This window comes from Dama dama, chromosome 7 (genome assembly GCF_033118175.1).
Source record: "Dama dama isolate Ldn47 chromosome 7, ASM3311817v1, whole genome shotgun sequence".
Classification (NCBI taxonomy): domain Eukaryota; kingdom Metazoa; phylum Chordata; class Mammalia; order Artiodactyla; family Cervidae; genus Dama; species Dama dama.
The window spans coordinates 8,281,065-8,304,122 of record NC_083687.1 but is presented as its reverse complement, the minus strand read 5'-3'; the positions used below and the strand labels follow the sequence as shown (position 1 = coordinate 8,304,122).

Here is a 23,058-nt window from a genome sequence, read left to right as displayed (position 1 = left end):
CGCCCCAGATTTGGGCTTTGCCTCCAGCCATAAAGTATATGCTGAGGGCACTCATGACAGTCACCTGATGTTCCCGTTTCCTCCCTCACAACACTCTCCACAGTAAGTCCTCTACAAGTTTTCAAAGATGCGAATGTGCATTCCATCAGCATTGGGCGTGAGCGAGCTCGCAGCTCGCCCTCAGTCTCCCATCGCTGATGATCCTTCCACTCCACTCTTTCCCACCTCCTTCGCCTCTCCCAGTTAATGACTCCTCCTGCCCGTGCGCTAGATGCCAGCCCCTGTGTGCCAGCTGTTGTTCTGTACTTTTCAGGATACTCTACTGTAAGGTTAAAAACGTTTTCTTTTTTGTGTGCTTGCTTCTTATGTGTTATTTGTGTGAAAAGTATTATAAACCTGTTACAGAACAGTTCAGTTCAGTTGCTCAGTCGTATCTGACTCTTTGCGACCCCATGAACTGCAGCCCGCCAGGCCTCCCTGTCCATCACCAGCTCCCGGAGTTTACTCAAACTCATGTCCGTTGAGTCGGTGATGCCATCCAGCCATCTCATCCTCTGTGGTCCCCTTCTCCTCCTGCCCTCAGTCTTTCCCAGCATCAGGGTCTTTCCCAGTGAGTCAGCTCTTCACATCAGGTGGCCAAAGTATTGGAGTTTCAGCTTCAACATCAGTCCTTCCAATGAACACCCAGGACTGATCTCCTTTAGGATGGACTGGTTGGATCTCCCTACAGAACAGTACCTTATAGCTAATTGTATTAGTTGGAATCCCAGGCTAACTTTTTTGGATTTACAAACAAATCGGACTTACGAACACGCTCTTGGAACAGAACTTATACGTAGGTAGGTGAGTTGCTGTACACCATCAAAACATTTCTTGAAGTTATCTTTGTTTCTCTTCTTCCCTATAGCCTTTGCACGTTTGTAGAACCTAATTCTAAGGCCGACTTCTCCTGCTCTGCTTATCCCATCCCACTCTGGCATCACTGAGATCATATGCCATCAATTTTATTACCTCTTTCCTACATTGTTCCTTTGATATCCACCTAATTTTTCCCTTATGTCTACAAACACTTAAGTTTCAATGGTTAGGAAAAAAAAAAAAAAAGAAAAGCATGGATGAATAGATAAACAGGTAGATAGAAAAAGCAAAAAGTACTTTCTAGCAGTGTTTATCACATTATTTCAGTTTGCTTTGTATACAAAATATTTCTTTGGAATTTCAAATGTTCTTATACTGGTACAATACTTCTGCATGTAATTCAGGTCTCTTATACCTAATGAGCCCTGACCAGCTTCTCCCTTTTGTTTTCCTCAAGCACTCAACCATGGAATCTTGTCAAATCATCCTTTGCAGCTTTACCTCCATCCCTTCAGTTTATTCTTGCCGCCTCTGTCCACGTTGGGATCTTACACATATATGCTCCATTAGGACTGAAACTAATGCCTTTACCTGCTGGTAGATGCCCCAATTTCTCACTGATCCCATATATACTAACATATTAATCATACTGTTCTGATCACATAATTCTTTTGCTATAAAGCTTTAAATGTGTCCCCATTATGCCTTAAGCAATTCGTAGTTAAACCTGCATGCAAGGGCTGACCTCTACAATCTTGGCCAAACTGACCATTCTGATTCGTCTATCTTTGTGACTAACTTCTCCTCAGCATAATTCCATGCCCCAGCACAATGGGTCCACTAGCTATTCCTGCTGATCCCCCCTAATGTTTCAGTTCCTATTACCCAGACGGTTCTTTTCCTTCAAGCTCTACTTTGCAGTTTTTTAAGTATAGCTAGTTTCTTATTCCTTTCTCCCCTCTTTTCTTTCTGCCTACAGTGCCCTTCTCGCCTTTGTTCCTGACAGTTCAGTTCAGTTCAGTCGCTCAGTCGTGTCCGACTTTTTGCGACTCCACGGACTGAAGGACAAGGCCTCCCTGTCCACCACCAACTCCCAGAGCTTGCTCAAACTCATGTCCATTGAGTCAGTGATGCCATCCAACCATCTCATCCTCTGTCATCTCCTTCTCCTCCTGCCTTCAATCTTTCCCAGCATCAGGGTCTTTTCTGGTGAGTCAGCTTTTCCCATCAGATAGCCAAAGTACTGAAGTTTCAGCTTTAGCATCAGTCCTTCCAATGAATATTCAGGACTGATCTCTTTTAGGATGGACCGGTTGGATCTCCTTGCAGTCCAAGGGACTCTCAAGAGTCTTCTCCAACACCACAGTTCAAAAGCATCAATTCTTCCATGCTCAGCTTTCTTTATGGTCCAACTCTCACATCCATACATGACTACTGATAAAACCAGAGCTTTGACTAGACAGACCTTTGTCAGCAAAGTAATGTCTCTGCTTTTTAACATGCTGTCTAGGTTGGTCATAGCTTTTCTTCCAAAGAGCAAGCTTCTTTTAATTTTATGGCTGCAGTCACCATCTGCAGTGATTTTGGAGCCCAAGAAAATAAAGTCTGTCACTGTTTCCATTGTTTTCTCATCTATTTGCCTTGAAGTGATGGGACCAGATACCATGATCTTTGTTTTCCGAATGTTGAATTTTAAGCCAACTTTTTCACTGTCTTCTTTCACTTCCATCTTTCACTTTCATCACTTCTTTAGTTCCTCTTCACTTTCGGCTGTAAGGGTGGTGTCATCTGCATATCTGAGGTTATTGATATTTCTCCTGGGGATCTTGACAGACACCCCTTTGTATTGCAAAATTTTAAATAAGATAATAGCTATTCCAAGCCAATGGATAATTATGTTACAACCAAAGGAGGTCTCCTAAAAGCCTCAAGAAAACAAGTTAATTTTGTCAGCATACCAAGATCTAGATTCTGACCCATTGGCTTGGCAGGCCATGCCCAGGAGCCTTGTCAGGTGAGTTTTCAGGAGAAGGCACTTTTCAGAAAATGCTAGAAAGACAAGAACTTGTAAGAGGGCTGAATTGTGAAATCAGTAAAATGACTATGACTCTTCTTGCTATTTCTTTGAAGCCTGCTCAGGGTTTCAGAATATGAATTTTTGAAAGATACAAACATTTAATCCCTAACACTGGTGTATAAGTACTTTCAATCACACAACATAATGAAGAAACAGGGAAATGATTTGTGCAATGCTTCTGAGTTGTCAAATATATGTACTAGGTCTACAAATATATGTTGTACCTAAAGCAGAGCCTAAATATTCACATTTAACATTTTCTGTTGACTTTTGGTACAGTGCCCATGTGTTTTTTGTTTTTTGTTTGTTTTTACTATCCCAGGTCATGGTCGGTAAGGTTTTAAAAAGCTAAGCACAATATATGTTTTAATCCAATTGCTGAGTAATTAGGAGTAAGTGAATATTTATTGAAACATAGCATTTTAGAACTTGATACACACACCATCTTCTGTGGATAATTTAATATATAGTAGAGGTCATTGAGATTCAGAATCATTTCAGTGACTTTCCAAAGACTACACAATTCATATCAGACCAAATCAGTTGATAATGATTTAGCTGCTAGTATACTTATATGTGTACAAAATTATAGTATTCATAATGTATGTGAAGTCAAGTGGCCCTTAGGAAGCATCACTATGAACAAAGCTAGTGGAGGTGATGGAATTCCAGCTGAACTATTACAAATCCTAAAAGATGATGCTGTTAAAGTGCTGCATTTAATATGCCAGCAAATTTGAACAACTCAGCAGTGGCCACAGGACTGGAAAAGGTCAGTTTTTATTCCTCTCAAAGGAGGATAAGGCCAACAAATATTCAAACTACTGAACAATTGCACTCATTTCACATGCTAGCAAGGTAATGCTCAAAATCCTTGAAGCAAGGCTTCAACAGTATGGGAACCAAGAAATTTCAGAAATACAAGCTGAATTTAGAAAAGGCAGAAGAACCAGAGATCAAGTTGCCAACATGCACTGAATTATGGAAAAAGCAAGAGAGTTCTAGAAAAACATCTACTTCTGCTTCGTTGACTATGCTAAAGCCTTTGACTTTATTGGAATATTCTTAGAGATGGGAATACCAGATCACGTTACCTGCCTCCTCCAAAACCTGTATGCAGGTCAAGAAGCAACAGTTAGAACCAGGCATGAAACATGGTTCAAAATTGGGAAAGGAGTACGTTAAGGCTGCATATTGTCACCCTGCTTATTTAACTTATATGTAGAGTACATCATGTGAAATGCCAGGCTGAATGAATCACAAGCTGGAATCAAAATTGCCAGTAGAAATATCAACAACCTCAGATATGCAGATGATATCACTGTAACAGCGGAAGATGAAGAGGAACTAAAGAGCCTCTTGATGAAGGTGAAAAGAGGAGAGTGAAAAAGCTGGCTTAAACTCAACATTCAAAAAACTAAGATCATGGCATCCTGTCCCATCACTTCATGGCTAATAGATGGGAAAACAATGGAAACAGTGACAGACTTTATTTTCATGGACTCCAAAATCACTGTGGATGGTGACTGTAGCCATGAAATTAAGTTGCTTGCTACTTGGAAGAAAAGAAAGCTGAGCACTGAAGAACTGATCCTTTTAAACTGTGGTATTGGAGAAGACTCTTGAGAGTCCCTTGGACTGCAAGGAGCTCCAACCAGTCCATCCTAAAGGAGATCAGTCCTGGGTGTTCACTGGAAGGACTGAAGTTGAAGCCGAAACTCCAACACTTTGGCCACCTCATATGAAGAGTTGACTCAATGGAAAAGACCCTGATGCTGGGAAAGATTGAGAGCAGAGGAAAAGGGGAAGACAGAGGATGAGATGGAAGACAGAGGATGAGAGTTGGATGGCATCACCGACTCAACAGACATGGGTTTGGGTGGACTCCGGGAGTTGGTGATGGACAGGGAGGCCTGGTGTGCTGCAGTCCATGGGGTTGCAAAGAGTTGACAGGACTGAGGAACTGAACTGAACTGCTACTGGGAAAAAAATCTATGACAAACGTAGACAAAGTATTAAAAATCAGAGGCATTACTTTGCCAACAAAGGTCCATATATAGTCAAAGCTCTGGTTTTTCCATCAGTCATGAATGATGTGAGAGTGAACCCTGAAGAAGCCTGAATGCCAGAGAACTGATGCTTTTGAATTGCCATGCTGGAGAAGACTCCTGAGAGTCCCTTGGACTGCAAGGAGATCCAACCAATCAATCAAACCCTGAACATTCATTGGAAGGACTGATGCTAAAGCTGAAACTCCAATATTTGGCCACCTGATGGGAAGAGCAGACTCACTGGAAACGACCCTGATGCTGGGAAAGATTGAGGGCAGGAGGAGAAGGGGACGACAGAGGACGAGATGTTTGGATGGAATCACTGACTCAATGGACAAGGTGAAAGGTGAAGTCCCTCAGTCATGTCCGACTTTTTGCAACCCCACAGACTGTAGCCTACCAGGCTCTTCCATCCATGGGATTTTCCAGGCAAGAGTACTGGAGTGGGTTGCCATTTCCTTCTCCAGAGGATCTTCCCGACCCAGGAATCGAACCCAGGTCTCCCGCATTGTAGGCAGACGCTTTACCGTCTGAGCCACCAGGGAAGTCCCAGTGGACAAGAGTTTGAGCTAATTCTGGGAGACAGTGAAGGACATGGAAGCCTGGCAGGCTACAGTCCACGAGGTCACATAAAGTCAGACATGACTGAACTATTGAACAATGAATGTAAAGCTGAAACTAACTCTAGTGCATAAACTATATTATATATGAAATTTCACACAAAATGGATACTTTCACTTAGGCTGCAGTAGGATAAGAACCAAAATCACTTATTCTTAGTATTAGGCTCTCTTATTTATAAGATTCATTTAGGACCTTGCTTTTAACAGGCATTACAGATTTAGAAACAAATATTTCTTAAGTGATCATTTATCTTAATTTCTATTACTCAGTTTTATGGTTTTCCAGCTGTGTTGATTTTTATTATAAATGTAATTATTAAAGTGCTCTTATTTATTATTAATTTGAACTTCTTTTTAGCTTTTCTCCTGTTGAAAGAGAGTAAATCCTCCTCCTGTATATATGTAGAAAATTACCAAGAAAGTCTGAATACTTTAAAATTGTGCTTAGTATTTTGAAGCATAAAAGGTGTAATATTCACTTTTTCAATTTTTGAAGGTGATGCTGACAGTTCTGTAACTACAGAACATTAACCCAAAGTATACTTACATTTCATTAAGTATCTGGGTCATATAAAGGCATATTGCTAATAGTGTTCTATCTTAATGGATTACAGTGGAGAAAACAACACAGGTTTCAAAATTAAAATTCTGAAGGTGATGAGGCATGTTTCTAAGGAAATGCAAGTAATTCAGCGTCAACATTGTGATGAGCATTTTCTATCGAATCTATCACACTTTTCATTTTTCTTCTCACTGATTTCTACCTCACAAATAAAATATATTTCACTGCACTTAGTAACATTACAATAAAAGGGGGGCTTCTTAATCTACTTTAGTCAATATGATTCAATAGGATTTAGATATTTTCAATATGCATGTTGCTATCAGATACATTTTTCCCAGGATACTATTTTGTGTGGATATTTTATTTTTCAGGATTTATATTCCTATCAAGATCAAATCTAAACGTATTTCACATTTGCAAGATCCTTCATAGGAGCTATACAGTTAAATCCTAAGTAAATTTGCTCCATATTCATAAAGCAGATAATCTTTGTGCTTATATTTAGGTTAATTCAATAAACATTTATTAAAATAATAGTGGGCATCATTCTAATCTTTGCCTCTATGCCTGTAATGCTAGTCTTCCAGTTATATGGCTAAAAATAATCTTTATTGATTTATTTAAGGCTTATTCATGAAGCCCTGGTAGCATATGTCATTCTACTATGTACTCACCCCTAACATTCTTGTAGAAATGGAACACTTTTTTTCCTTTCTCTGAATTATTTTTAGAGTATAATACATAATAACTCATTATTTCCTTCTCTAAATGAATTTAAGTTGTATCATGAGTATGAAGTTACCATAAATGTATTGTCACTATTTATATTATTTTAATTCATTGTGTCTATGTCCCTTCAGGAAAATTTACTAATCTGAGATAAATAAGCAAAAACTCACATCCTTGAATCGAGTTCTCTGAAACTACTAAAAGATGCAAGATATCTCTCAAATCTTAAAAGTGATACAGAATACCTTCCTAAAAGTTTTCCAAGTCTCATGTTGCTGAGGAATGCATTTGTTTGTGTACATTTCCAATTTATCAAAGAAGAATAAAAGTAACTAATGAAGAGGCAAGAAAACTTTACAAATATGTTACATGGTGGTTTAATGAATCCCATCTAATGTAAATAACTTCTGTGTTGACTTAAAAAATTAATTAATGTTCCCTTTGAAAAACCTTGTACTAATCAAGTGTATCATTTTTATTTCATTAGATACAATCATTTTGGTTATTTCTACAGTACAATGTGATTTAGCTAACTAGCTGGGAATGTAATACCTTCAGATCAGATTTGGCATAGCTCATTTCTAATTATCATTCCTTTCCATGAATATAACCCACCACTTAAAAAGGTGGCTGCATTTTATATTTTATTTTTCCTTTCTTGGCACAGCTGAAATTCTCTGTAGACTTTGTATAATTTTTATAGGTATCTATTGAGGGCACTGGGAACCAGCAATCCTGATAAGGTGCCTGGCTCTGCTGCCATCAGATAAACTTGTCAGAAATGTGTAATCTGGTTTCCCGGATCCTAATGTATTGTGTTATCTGTCATGCAAGAGAGACTGTCATTTGTTATATCTTATATGTGCTAGAATCATCCATTGGCTGAATGGCTTCAATTATTTTTAACAAACAAAACCCTTTATTTATCTGTCATACATTTGTATTCATTTCCAAAGTCTGAAGTAATTTGTTGCATAATTTCTCTGGCAAATTATAAATAAATTCTTTAGATATGCTGGTCATTTTTTTTAATGCTATATAGTATGATACTATTTTTCTATTAAAAAATAATCCCATTTTAGTTAAAAAATTAGTGCTAGACTGCTCCAGACATGGTTTTTAAAGTTATTTTGTAAAATAAGTTTGTAAAATGGACACTTTCATTTCTTTATGTCAATGTTCATATACCGTAACATCACTCATTATTGTATCATAAACACATTAATAACTGTGGATATGACTGAAGTTTTTTCACATGTTTGATTTTCTAAAGAGTATGTAGAAGACACAGATGAGGCTGTTCTCACTAGCTTCTCCCTTCTGGCACCTCATCTCAATGATAAATAAGGAAAGGGACTTGGGAGGCCATTAGAATGATTGAAATTATTCTTCCTAAAGAAAATCTGATTGAAGTATGTTTTATTGATAGTTTAAAGAATGTCATCTTGTGTTGTTTGAACATGGTCCAGTATTTTGTTCTAGCATCTTATTGTATTAAACCAGATATTATCCATGACCTTCTTCATCTATGTAGTTGCAGTGTGTCCAACACATTATCTTAGTGGTTGCTGCCCTGTGCCTATTGCCGTGGTTCACCTTTTATAATGTGAATTAAATACAAGGCAACATTTTTATCTGTAGCTATATTAATGTGCATATTTAAAAGAGAGGACATATATATTACCTTTTATGATTATATTACTGTCATTGTAAAAAATTAATGACAATTCCTTAACATTTAACTATCATTTAGCCCCAGCGAGACCTCACATTCAGTGATCCTACCCCTGTTTCCCTGCCTCTCACATCTGTGACACCATCATCTCTCCTCTGTTTATCGAGTTTAAATCCCGGGGTCAATCTCTTAGCTGCTGCACACTGGGTTTGTGAGTGTTAGTCGCTCAGTTGTGTCCGACTCTTTGCGACCCCGTGGACTGCAGGCCACGAGGCTCTTCTGTCCATGGGATTTTCCAGGCAAGGATGCTGGAGTGGGTTGCCATTTCCTTCTCCAGGGGCTCTTCCCAACCCAGGGATTGAACCCGGGTCTCCTGCACTGCAGGCAGATTCTTTACCATCTGAGCTACAAGGGAAGCCCCCTACATTGCACATCTTCTATCGCTTTCATCGTTAATTTTCACTTTTCACAGGAGCATTTCAGTTGGCTGTGTGCCGCATGACTGCTCCCCTGTTCGCAACCACACTGGTCCCATTTCAAATTCATGACGGGCTGGGTCCTTAATGCTACCCTGCAGTTACACTATCTTCATAACCTATTGCCTAGGTGACTACTTAATGCGTCTTTCCTCAGACCTCTTACCTGTCTTCCATCACCCAAGGTCTTCCCATCTCACAAAGAAAACGGCAGCACTCAGAGCTGCCTACCCGCCCCCACAGGCGCCACCCTTGCCTTCCACGGGCACCTTCCACCTGGCTTCTCCTTGGTACTACAGTGGTCTTTTACTGGCTTTATTCCCTGGACTCTGATTATTCAACCCCATAGCCTATATTTTATTGCCTGCTCCAACTTTCCTCCATAAACCCCCAGTTCCCCATACCACCTCCAACTATCTCTTACATCGTGAATTTTCAGTCTTCACTGGAGCATTTTGTTAGCACACAGACCTGCTGTTACTTCTCTCACCTTAAAATAAAATATACAACTTCCACTGATCCAGCTTAACCCACTGCTACTGCGCCGTTTTCTGCTTCTTCTTGTGGCCAGATTACTCAAAAGGAGTTACCTGTACCTGCTATTTCCAGTGTCTGGCCACTCAAGCTCTCTTAAACCCCTTCCAGAAAGCTTTTGATCTCACTATTCCACTAAAACTACGCTGTGAAGTCATCAAAAACCTGTCTATTACTAAATCCAATGAATGCTTAATCCCCATGTTACTTGGCCTTGCAGCATGATAGGACACCCTTGAGGACACCCTTCTTGTTAACACCTCGTCTTGACGCACCTCTCAGGATGCCCCCTTTTCTTAGCCTTCCTTTGCTGCTCTACCCCCTGTACTAGACCACCTAACTTACTCACCTAGTGTCCCCGGTTGACTTGGATTTAATCTTCATCTCTACCCTATGACATCCAGTTGATAGTTCTGACCTAGACCTCCCTACGCAGCATTCCCCTTGAAAATCCAGGTCCCTTGACTTTTTAATCTTTTACCTAAAAGTTACTCCAGCTGTACCCTCCCCTATGTCAGTTGATGACAAGTTGGTCCTTGAGGTTAAAGAGCCCCAAAAATCTTAGAGTCGTGCTCTTTCCCCCTCTTTCTCTCTCATCCCACTTTCAGCCCACACAGAAGTCCTTGCAGCTCAGAGCACCCCATGTTGACTGTTTCTCATCATCACTGGAGGTGGCTGCTCCCAGGACCATTCTAGTCCAGGCCACCGTAACCTCCCACTGGAATCGCTCCGGTGGTTCTAACTGGCCTCCCTGTTTCCACCCTGCCTCCCCGCCTTACCATCTGTTCTTAACTCAGAGGCCAGAACAATCTTTTTTGAACATAAATGAGACCATATTATTGCCTCAATAAAAAGTTTCAACAGCTTACATTTTATTTAGGAAAAAATACTGAAAGCTTTGTAATGTCTTCAAGGCTTTCTGGTAAGTTTTTCCATTTCTTGTTTTATTTCCCACCCTTGCTGTTTCTTAAACCTGAGGTAGGACCTTTGCACTTTTGGGTCCCCCTGCCTGAGATACAATCTGTCAGGATATCCAGCTTAAGGGCTTTTTTAAAGGACATTCTCTCAGAGATGCCACAGACCCCCCACTTCTCCATTTCCAGGAACTCGTGACCCTCCTCACCCTGTTCCCGTTTTTCCCCAGTAAACATTATCTTACAGCGAATCACATAATTTCCCTCTTCTATGCATTCTTTATGGCCTCTTTCCCACTTTGTAAGCTTCGCAAAGGGCAGGAACTCTGTCCTTCGCATCTGGCAGGCAGTGGGTGGTCAGCATCATTTCATTCCCCGCGCTGCTCAGTCAGTAATGGTTGTTTTCAGCAGTTAACTTGGACTCTCTCCATTTCAGGAGCCTGTTCCTTTAGGATATTTCTCCCTGCATTTACCTTTTTAATCATCTCTTTTTGTTCATTTTTTTTTTTTCTTTTACTTGTTCTGTCTGCTCAGCTAATTTTAGGCATATGTATTTAATTTTCTGGTCTTCAATTCTTATACCTTTCTTATCTTTGGTCCTTTCTCAGCTATATTTCTATTTCTAGAAGATTTTTTTTTTCTGTCCCAGTTCACCAAGACTTTTATTCTTAACAACTAGTTCCAGAAATCTTGCTTTCCCCTGGAAATATTTCCCATGAGAAGCAGTAGCACTGATTTCCACCCTTCACCTAACTGCCCCCTCCATCCACCCTGCAGACAACCTCAATCACCAAGGTTCACATCTGCCCTTCACTCAACAATCTACTGAAATGCAGATTCCCTTTGACTTAAAGCTAGTATGAAATTATTTAAGGTGATAAATCTGCATGTAGTTTATTTACAGTATACATTTAGCTATTTTCTATTTTATCCATTTTTTTCTGAAAGCAAGCACTTTCTTGGTCTTTCTCTATTGGGTATCTAACATAGTTTCCTATTCGTGTCTTTAACAGGTCATTGCCTTAGTGATGGATATATTTACAGACGTGGACATTTTCAAAGAAATCGTGGAGGCATCAGCTCGAGGAATATCTGTGTACATTCTGCTTGATGAGTCCAAGTTTAGTCATTTCCTGAGTATGACCGAGAAACAGGGCTGTCAAGTTCAACGTCTCAGAGTAAGAATTCTGCGCTTTGTTTTGTTTTTGCAGGTACTCCCTCTCAGTCACATGAAAGGCACATTAAACTGTATCACCGGAAATGTACAGCATATATTTAAGGTGGTGACCACAGAAGGGTCCCCTTGTCCTTTTCAGATTACGACTTCATCATCCTCATGATGGTTTTACAGGATGCTTTTCTTGATGGTGGGGCACTTAAGCTCCTGAGTTAACTTTGCTGTCAGTCATAATTAATGTTTCAGTTTTGCATGGGCAACCTTGAAACAACTGACTTGAGTGATTCTTTCATTCAGCAGATGTTTTCTTGTCACGATCATTTCAGTGATGTCTGAGTCATCAAGATGAGGGTGAATTTTAATCTTGTTTTGTTGTCATGTTACTATACCCTGAAAGGAGCTCTTGCAGTAGGACCCTAAGAGATTTATAAAACCGTCATGTTTAAATGCTTTAAGTTATATTAAAATGCATTATGTAAGTGACCATTTTCTTTGAGTGCTTTCTTTTCAGGTTTTGTTTTAAAATGTACTTTTCCCTATCTTTATTGTTGTTGTTATATGTTCAAAGAAATTGTTACATGTGTACTTTTTGATTAAAATTTTTTATGTTAATACATTTTAGTTTTCAAAATGTCCCCACTCTAACCATAATATTTACTTTATATTTACATTCAATTCTAGAATATTCGAGTGCGGACAGTAAAAGGTCAAGATTATCTTTCCAAAACAGGAGCAAAATTTCATGGAAAAATGGAACAGAAATTTTTGCTGGTTGACTGCCAGAAAGTTATGTATGGTTCCTACAGGTAAGGTAATTGTTTTTACACTCCAGAATTATCAATCATTTATAGAATTTATGAGTTTCAAGCTTTAATGTAATCTGCTTAGTTATTTCTTAAAAATAAAAGAAAAACCCTTGCATGGAAAACTTGGAGAGACTTGCATCTCAGTTCCGGCTGAAACAATATTAAGTCATCAGCAAGTCACATAACTTACTTGGGCTTCAAGTTCTTCCTCCCCAAAATGAGGGAATTAATATCTCAGGTTCCCTAAAGCTTTATAATGCTTAAGGTGTTCTTGTTCCTTATGAAAACAGTGTGAAGCATAATAATTGTTCATATACATAGAAACTGTATCACCTTGAAGAACCTGCTTAATGGATTGCTTTTATTTTAGTATTATTGAGACCCTGATGATTATTATGCTGTAATCAGAGCATTCCTGAAAAGTCACTGAAGAGTCTGACTGTTAAATGCTATGGTGGGCGGGTTTTCCAGCCCCAGATCTACTCCTTGGCGTCTTTCTATACTACCACTGGAGGAATGTATCCACCTCTGTTCTAACTTGGCCCTTATGTTTCATTCCCAGTCCTTACAACGTGTCTGCAAGGCACTTTTTTTATCTACATTTTATATGTGATGAAACTGAAGTTCTAGAAGGTTCCGTGGCTTGTCTAAAAGCATCACCACTAAGGACCTAAAGGCAGTTCAGGTCTGGCAACCACGTCCAGGTCCGGCTGGCTCTAGAGTAAAGTGCTGCCTTAAAACTCCCATGTAAATTTCAGACATAGATCTTGAATGGGTCACACAGTAAGGCCATAGCAATAGGCAGATAAAAATGCCAACACACACCTGAACTCCTGGGTCAGCAAAGCGCAGCAGACTAAAGCCTGTGGGAAAAGCTCAGGAGAGCTGTGCACGTCTACAGGATGAGGAAAGGGAAAAGTCTGCCTCTTGTGTTAAGAATTCAGAAGTCCATAAGGAGGAGGCAGTGCGTTGAAGGGAATGGCCATGGGCAAGTTACTTACTTTGGGTGCCTGTTAGTTTCTTCCTCTGTAAAAGGAGCATAATCATAGAACCTACCTCGTGTCATGAGAATTAAATGAGTTAATGCATCCAAAGCCCCCCAGAATCAGCTATTATTCTAGGCATGTTTTAACTGTTAATATTTGCTCAGGGATCCTCTAGTGAAAATCTTCTTTGCGGTTTTAAAGGAAAACATGTTAAGAGCAGTGCTTGAAGTTCATGAATTATTCCAAAGACTCATTATTTGTATACCTATTTGTTCAGACCCACTTGGTTTTAGAGGGGTTTTAATTGAAAATTTTAATTAAAATGAGAGTTCACTTGACTTATAAAGTGGTGTCACCTAGTAAATCTCATCCTAATGAGTGCTTTCTGTTTTTATTATTAACTTGACTTTGAAGGTTATCTTCAGCAATAACTTCAGGTCAGCTTCATCTTACTATTAATAGGTGATATCTGTTGAGATGACTATAACTGAGCTACTTTAAAACTGGTGTAGGGAAGAATAAACAAATGGCCCCAGAAACTCTTTATCTTCTCATCTACATCATAAGACAGAGGCAAAACTTAAGTTACTATTTGTGGAAGTGCATATGGACTTGTCGGACCACAGATTATTAAAATTCATCAAAACTATTATCTAACAACTCTACTCTCTATTATTTCATGTTAATTTCAAATAAACTTCTTTAAAAAAAAAAATGATGCTTGTAGCCCTTGCCATTTTGGTTTTTTTTTTTTTTTTTCTGACTAATCATTATGGATTTTTCTTATCATCAGCAAATATGAGGACAGGATCTGGTGGAACAGTTATGAACCAGTTTTTGTGGAAACTGGTTAATAATGTACACCCTTTTGGGTAAAAACAGCTTTCACTTCTCTTGTTCTAGCATTGCCATTGTTTTCCTTGTACGCAAATTCAGAATGCCTCCTTCTTGACAATGCTATTTTTATTGGAGTATAGTTGCTTTACGGTGTTGCATTACTGTATACTGTACAGAAAATGAATCAGCAATACACAGACGTGTATCCCCCTTCCTCAGATTTCCTTCCCTTCCAGGTCACCGCAGAGCAGTGAGCAGGGTTCCCTGTCCTCTGCAGGAGGTTCTCACAGTTATCTGCTTTATGCATGTTTCTTTGCCAGGCAGTGTCTTTATATGCTAGGCTCCCAGCATTTCTAGAGAGGTCTGGTGTCTGCACCCCATGTCACACACTGTGGGACAGCTCTCACAGCACGAGGACAGTGTCATCAGGAAGACACAAGAGGTGTCTGGCTACATCATGATACCAAGAACGAGGACATAAAACACATAAACTTTTCTCTGTCAGTGTATGTAAATCAGATCTTGAATTGGATACCCTCATTTGAAATTGTCACAGTAAAACCTGGAAGATACTTATTATTGCCCACAGGTTTGACTGAGAGAGAATTTTGTGGGGTTTTTTTTGTTTTTTGTTTTTTTTTTTTTTTTTAATCTTGTGATCTCTTTGCTTTGTTTTCAAGATTTCCTCCACTGGTTTAAAGATTTTATTTTGCTGTGGACCATTTTTAGTCTTTCTTGAGTTCGTTACAGTATTGCTTCTGTATTTTGTTTCAGTTTTTTGGCCATGAGGCATGTGGAATCTTACTTCCCTGACCAGGGATCAAACCCTCACCCCTTTCATTGGGAAAGTGAACTCTTAACCACTGGACTGTCAGGGAAGACCCCATCAGTATGTCCTATAGCTTCTTTCTTCAACTAAGTATAATTCGCTTTCTGTGTTCAACCAGAACATGGCCACTCTTGTTTCCTTCCTTGTTCCATGTTTCTTCTTTCCCCAAAATGGTTTTCCCACTTTTCAAGTCTGAACTCCCTGGCTCCTAGTTTCTGTCAACATACTGCTAAACTCTTACTGTCTCTGGGGATAGTCTCCTATTTGAAAGCTGATCATTCATGCCTTTGCTTGCTGTTTTTAGCAAATTTTATATTCATATCTACAGTTGGATTGAAAATTCCTGTAACAATTCACTTTTGTACCATTTCTTGGAAGTCATCCTGGTTGCCACACATCTGTACATAAAAAGTACCTTGATGTGCTCTGCTCATACCATGCATTTAGTAAGCACACTAGAAAAAATTGAACATATCAGAATAAGATTTTTAAGTCACACACTGCTGCTTATGATATTTTATGTATTTTATTGTTCTGTACATTATTTTTCTATTTCCATCTGCCTTTGTTACTGTCTTCCCTGTATAAACAGTATGCTCCTTGAATATTACCAACCCCCCCGTTCTATCATGTCCATTTTTTTGAGCCATAGCATATTACAATGGCTTTTTCAGCTCAGTGACTCTGTTACATTACCAAGATTTTCTAAAATAAGGTTTAAAATTATATATGAAACTTCAAGACAACTGTCACATCTCAACTCTGGGAAAGAGACTTAGAAATTCCACAAAAGACAATAAAGGCATTTTTGTATATAAAAGCAATTGTATTCTACAAGCAGAGACCTAAATTGGCATTCTAACTGGCTTGGTTTGTGAGGACTGAATTTACTGTGGACAGAGTGAATTGAAGGATACCTTCAGTGTCTGAGGCTGCTGCAACAAATCCTATGTCCGTTTCCATCTTCTAGCACCCAAAATGCATGTACACTTAAGACACAGAGATGAAATATGTGCATTAGCACAGACTGTCTTGCATAATGACATGTTATGACCATAAGGGATTTTAACAATTATACTGTCCTTTTTCCCATTCTGGCTGAGAAGAAACTAAGGTCCAAGTTCATGTGGAATAGTTGGCTTGGAAGAGGCCAGTTCTCTCAACTTTTCCTCTAATACTAGCTTGCCTGCACCTGACCAGGATGTGGCATATGAAGTAGAATGCCATGTTTTGCTCTATAAAATCTTAGTAGGCAGAGATGCAAAATGCACACTCAGCTTTTCTGGTACTTCTCAAAGTTATGGATAGATTCAAAGCCAGGACTTGAGTTGCTTTGTTATTTAAAATATGAATACAGGCGTGAGGAGACATATTGCAAAGATGTAATGACTGAAGTTCTAAATTACAGTAATTAAAGAAAACAAAAATACTCTTTGTCAACATTAAATGACACTTCTTAGTAGAGCTAAGTGTTATCAGCACAGTTAACATTTGACATTTTTTTTTTTCTTCCAGCTACATGTGGTCATTTGAAAAAGCGCACCTCAGCATGGTTCAGATCATCACAGGACAACTTGTCGAGTCCTTCGACGAGGAGTTTAGAACTCTCTATGCCAAGTCCTGTGTCCCCAGCTCTTTTGCTCCGGAAGAGTCAGTCAGGGTGAACCACAGCAGAGCCCTCTGGGAGAACGGTACTTACCAGCGATCAATGTCTTCCTTAGCTTCTGCTTCCAGCCAAAGAAACCTTTTTGGCAGACAAGACAGCATTCATAAACTAGATTCTAGCTACTTCAAAAACAGAGGGATGTATACTCGCAATGAACACGACAAATACAACATAAGAAACCATGCATACAAACCTCACTTTATTCCCAACTTTAATGGTCCAATCCGTCAGCATCAGCACAGTCAGTTAAATGAAAATTGGAAGAGGCACAGTTATGCTGGGGAACAGCCAGAAACGACGCCATACTTGCTGCTCAACAGGGCTCTGAATCGGAATATGAATGCTCCTGGGACCTGGAAAAGGCCTTCAGACAGCCTCAGCGTGGCATCCTCATCCCGGGGCGGCTACGGAGCCCGCCAGCACACACCTGCGCAGAGTTTTGCTGACCGCCTTGCCCAGAGGAAGACGACCAATCTTCCAGAGAGGAATTCCAACGTGCGGAGGTCTTTTAACGGGACAGATAATCATATTCGCTTCTTGCAACAACGCATGCCAACCCTTGAACATACCACAAAGTCATTTTTGCGTAACTGGAGGATTGAGTCCTACTTAAATGACCATTCAGAGGCCCCCCCTGATTCCAACGGACCTGCTCCCACCGACAGGTTTGAGGGCTGTGAGGGCCCTGAGAATTTGAAAGCCAGCGCCCTATACACTCACTCTCGGCTTCGTTCCTCTTTCGTGTTTAAACCCACTTTACCTGAGCAGCAGGAAGTCAACAGTTGTACAACTGATTCCTCAAATTCAACTGTCGTGGGTTCCCAGGGAAGTGATACACCTAAAAAGCTCCCAGACACCCCAACAGGGGCACAGCTTATGACAGACAAACCCTCAGAGGAGTCAACACCCAAGCTCTCATTGCAGCCAGAGGCACCAAAAATGCACACCTTGCAGGTTCCTGAAAGCCACCCCCCAGCCTTAAACCCAACTACAAATGGCCCTACGGAGTCAAACAACTACTTATATACAACCCCGTGTGCAAACAAGCAGACGGAAAACCTAAAGAATCAGAAAAATGAGAATCTGCTTAAAAGGCGCAGTTTCCCATTCTTTGACCACTCAAAAGCCAATGTAGATCATGGGAATAGTAAGCATTATGTGTATAGCACACTTACCAGGAATCCAGTGAGACCAGCAGGGAAACCTAAAGAGGAGTTGTTAAAAAGCTCTAAAAGCATGCACAATGTGACCCATGGTGTGGAAGAGGAAGAGGTGGGGGAAGAGGAGGTTTCCAAGGGAGACCCTCCAAGTGGCACCACTACCAAGTCCATTTCCATGGCCGTACTGCTTGATGTGAACAAAGAGGAGCCCAACAAAGAAGTCACTCCCAAGAAAGAAGTGAAGGGTTCCCCAAGTTTTTTGAAAAAGGGATCTCAGAAGTTAAGGTCATTACTTAGCCTTGCCCCAGAAAAGAAAGACAATCTATCCAAAAACAAAGCACCTGCCTTTTACAGAATGTGTAGTAGTTCTGACACCTTAACTTCTGAGGCTGAAGAGAATCAAAAACAAAAAATATCAGAACCCAAAAGTGATTCATCACCTAGGAGAAAGCATTCCTCTTCATCCAACTCTCCAGGCACCATCCACAAGAGCAAGGAGGATGTAGCAGTACATTCATCCCAGAGGATACATTCTCCATCTGACGAAAGTAACAAAACCATAGCTTCTTCAGGTCCAGCTGAAAGCAAGTTCTCAGAAAGAGCAGGAGATGCCTCTGCCCCCAGATTCAACACCGAGCAGATCCAGTACCGAGATTCAAAAGAAATTAAAGCAGTTGTTGTTCCTGAAAGAAAACCGACTTCTTCTCCAAGATCAAAGCCCAAAGATGAGCTTCTGAGAACTCATTCAATTGACCGGCGTGTTTACAGTCGTTTTGAGCCATTTTGTAGGATTGAAAGCTCTATTCAGCCAACAAGCAACATGCCAAATAGCAGTACACACCGCCCAGAAGTGAAATCCTCAACTATGGGAAATAGTTATGGCAGGTCCAGCCCAATGCTTAATTATAACACCGGTGTTTACCACTCATTTCAGCCAAATGAAAACAAGTTTCGAGGATTTATGCAGAAGTTTGGAAACTTCATACACAAAAATAAATGAGCTACTGTAATGACAAATAGACTTTAAAATATAAAATCAATGTGGGTATAAATATTTGTCCAAAGAACATTATGGAATGTTAGCATGGAAAAATTAGCATGTTTTTGTAATATACTAATTTCTATGGGGGCAGAATTTGAGGTATGATGTATGTGTTTACCAACTCACATATGTACAGTATTGCTCTGTGTGATAAAATTAATTGTGCTTCACTACACTATAGATGGAATGTCTATAAATACATGATTTTTAAATGGTAAGACAAATGTAATGAAATTGTTTTCTTCAGACTGAAGATCTGCTTGTCTTCAATGGAAGCTTTAGTGGAGAAGTGGTGTATGGATTTTAGCCATTCATTACAAACTCTTTCCTTATTAAAAATGATCATAACACTGTCAGCAGTCTTTTATAGTATGTCTTTGTGGGGTTTTCATATCTTCAGATTATGTGAAAATAGGGCAAAGCATTTGTGGTTTTCAATTACTTTTCAATTCTACAGGATAACTTGTATTTTATTAATGTTTTATTAATTTTTCTGTGAAACTGGTAGGGCAACAGTAGTACAATTTAAACCACATGTCTCAGCACATTTTTTATCTGAGGTATTTGCAAAGTATTGGCCTCAGGTATTTCAAATTAATCATAGAAATTTATTTTCAGAATGTGCTTATTTCCACTTTGGACCAAGGGAAACTGTAGCCATCCCACCCATCAGCTGCTGAACCTTTATAGTCATTCTTTTCCTTCAAACTTACAGCAAGCCAGAAGGAATTTGGAAAACCTAAATTATTCCCCTCCTTTTTCCAATTTGAAGAAGACTTTAAAACTGTAAACTTCCACATAAATTTTTATCTTGGATTAGTATGACAGTGATTAGGTGTTTTGCTTGCAAAACTCTTTGCTCACAAAACCCTTTGCTCTTTATTATACTATGCCAAATACACTCCAACTGCATAGTTTCCTTGAGAGCACCCTGATGACGATGAGAAGTGCTACATGGCCTGGCTTGGTTCTTCCATGACCTTGGGGCCTGGTTGAAACTTTTAAATCTTTCTATGTTTTAGTTTGGTGATGATATGTAGTTCATAAGATCCCGTTTTGCCTTTCTTAGAGTAATGAAATAAAAGTTCCACATTCATTACAGAAACTGTAACTTGGCTTTTTTTTCATTCACAAAGAGCAGAATTCAAGAAACAGTGCATCATTTGAGAGTGGAAAGTATTTCTATGTCACATTTTGGGGGGGGGGGGGGGTGCGGGTGCGGCCGTGCAGCAAGGCATGTGGGATCTTAGTTCCGTGAACAGGGATTGAGCCTACAGCCCCTGAGATGGAAGTGTGGCATCTTAACCACTGGACCACCAGGGAAGTCCCATAAGTTAAGTGTTGGTCACTCAGTCGTGTCTGGCTCTTTGTGACCCCATGGACTGTAGTCCTCGGGTTCCTCTGTCACGGAATTCTCCAGGCAGGAGTATTGGAGTGGGGAGCCATTCCCTTCTTTAGAGGGTCTTCCCCACCCAGAGGTTGAACCTGGGTTTCTTGCATTGCCAGCAGATCCTTTACCATCTGATCCACCAGGGAAGTCCCACATGACATGTTAAATATATTATTTAACACCTTCTAAGTTGCTATATGGGACAACATGTTTTAAAAATTCAGAATTCAGCCAAATATTAAAAACTGCATCGTTATTAAGTAAAATAACATTAAATTATGTCATTAACAATTTTCCACAGTTTTTAAAACCATGATAAGAAACATGACAAGAAAATAAACAACAGCGGGAGAAGAAAACCCAGCATCCATAGATGAGGTCCTCAGCTAGAATCTCAAGTCCTCAGAGCAGTATTTTATCGGTACCATTTTCCTCATTATCTATAGGTGATAATTGCATTATTGTGACTCAGAGAGCTAATGCCCCAAACCACATCACCAATAAGTCACGGTACTAAAGTGTCTATAACATTCTGTCACATGTTACCTCCCAAATATGTTCAACACCTGCTTCACCCAGACTGTTGAGAATTAGATGAGAGAATGTTTACATTTCCTGACTCAACAGCAATCAACTAGGAAAGGTTTAGTTGAATTCTGCCAGCCTACCAAGCATATGCACAGCTTAAAACTCTCTTAGTTGGTGAGGCTGCCTTCTGAACATAACTTAGGAGTCCACTTTTAATTGCTAGGCAACAGTTTTGACCTTCTTCCAGTTGACCTTTGACAAGGAGAGGAGGAGAAAAGGAACCGGAAGTGAACCTGCCCCTAACATGCTTTTGCTCTAGGGAAGGAACTCCACTGGGTTAGGAGCTAGGCAATGAATCGAATGCAAGGTTAAATATTGTCTCATCACATATTCACAGTCACCCTGTGAAGTTAATACCTCCTTTTTCAACATGAGAAAACTAAGCCTCAGAGAAATTGTGTAACCTTTCAAGAGCTAAACAGCTCTCTTATCAATAGAACTAGGGTTTGAGTACAAAAGCTTGTATTTTTAATACTATACCCACATCATAACTTGCTGGCTTCTACTCCACTCTGCTTGAGGTAACTTCTTTAAAAGTAGTTGTCTTTCTCTTTAGCCATCTCTTTAAGGGTTGGAAAAATAAACAAGTAACTACAGCAGGGGCATTTGATACACTCAAATTCAGAATATGGTACTCAATTTCACATCATTCATAAAAGTTGATTTTAAAACTCCCTTGTAACATAGGGAATTTCCAACTGCTATAACATGAGTATCTACCTGTTTGTTTTGGAAAGCTGAGTGTAATAGACTGGAAAATTTGCACACTTCCTAATAATTCAACAATATGCAAATAAAACATTAAGAATGAGCAGTCATTTTTCACAGGAAAAGTAGTCAAGTATATTTACCAGAAAAAGTTGAATTTTTAAATAGCCTTTGGAAGGTGTATTTCCTTGTAATCAAATAAGGAATTCAGTTGCAATAAGAAAATTTTTAATTGTGTGTTAAATTTTAGAACCATCTGACAATTGTGTGATCTATTAGATTTGATGTTTAATGAGTGAGATTTTTCATTTTGTTCTTAGAAAAATCTGCTTTTGTGACTCTGGACCATAGTCATTTACAGATTTATTAAAAGCAGAACCCAGAGTTAACCAAGCTAATTTGGCTTTAATATTACCCATTCTTTCTTATTGTTAGATGGGGCTTCTTTCAGAGCTAAGGGCTAATGGGCTGTCATTAGGCAGCTCTGAAATTGGAAGTCCTGAAATTTACAGCAATGCAACTGAAATTGTATAAAGCTGAAATTACATAAAGACGAGAGTTTTAATCATGTTTAATTGCATGCAAAAGCCTGTTTTGTTTTTTTTTTCCCACAGCAGTTGCCATCATTTCTGGAAACAGAGAGAGCTTTTAAGTAGTTCCTGAGTCCCCTTCTCACTGATGGAGTAGGAAGGCCAGGGCTTCATTCCATTTACCTGTGAGGTAGCGTGGGCTTTTTCACAGCAGATTTACTTCCCTCTCTGCCTTTTTTCTTTGGCTATTCTCCTTCTATTTTTTTTCCTCCACAAATATCTGTATGTCAGCATCTATACATGGTAACTTTCCAAAGTTTCTGAAGTTGAGGAACTCCCAGGGTTAAGACTAAGCAAGCACATAATGCTTCACATAATTTACTCAGGGTCTTGAGTTTTCAACAGACACTCCCAGGCTTCATGGATGTAGTCATTTCAAGCAATGTTTCCTTTTTCTCCCCATGTTATTATTGGTAGAAAGATAATGTTGCTTGGATGTATTTTCATATTAAAGTTTGGTGAGACAATTTTTACTCTCTACATAATATATAGGTTTGTAAGCAGAAACTCAAGAAATTAGGTATGATTTCAAAGTAATTCTTGGCAGATAGTTTCAGAATAGTTTAAGTGCCTTTGTCCTGAATACTCTGGTATTCCTCTGTTTCAGGGATTGGGACTGGCCACAATTTTGACATGGTCTGTTGAAGTCTGGGTTTATTTCAACATCTACATTTGTGGAAGCAGATATCTTATTTAATTGAGATGTGCTCCAAATAAGTTTTAACTCTGGCTGTACTTAACTATAATTTTACTCAAGATTTTCCAGTTATTCAAATA

At 39.4% G+C, this 23,058-nt stretch overlaps 1 protein-coding gene across 4 annotated transcripts in view; it reads left to right on the top strand.

Moving 5' to 3' along the window:
* FAM83B (family with sequence similarity 83 member B) overlaps positions 1–20,110 on the top strand; it is a 100,513-nt gene extending 80,403 nt beyond the window's left edge. For all 4 annotated transcript variants that reach the window (XM_061146359.1, XM_061146360.1, XM_061146364.1 and 1 more), the window contains 3 exons: positions 11,516–11,680; positions 12,361–12,485; positions 16,653–20,110. In XM_061146359.1, the coding sequence (XP_061002342.1) occupies positions 11,516–11,680; positions 12,361–12,485; positions 16,653–18,963 (2,601 nt within the window). In that variant the 3' untranslated portion in view covers positions 18,964–20,110. The remainder of the gene's footprint in view (positions 1–11,515; positions 11,681–12,360; positions 12,486–16,652) is intronic.
* Positions 20,111–23,058: the final 2,948 nt, after the last annotated feature.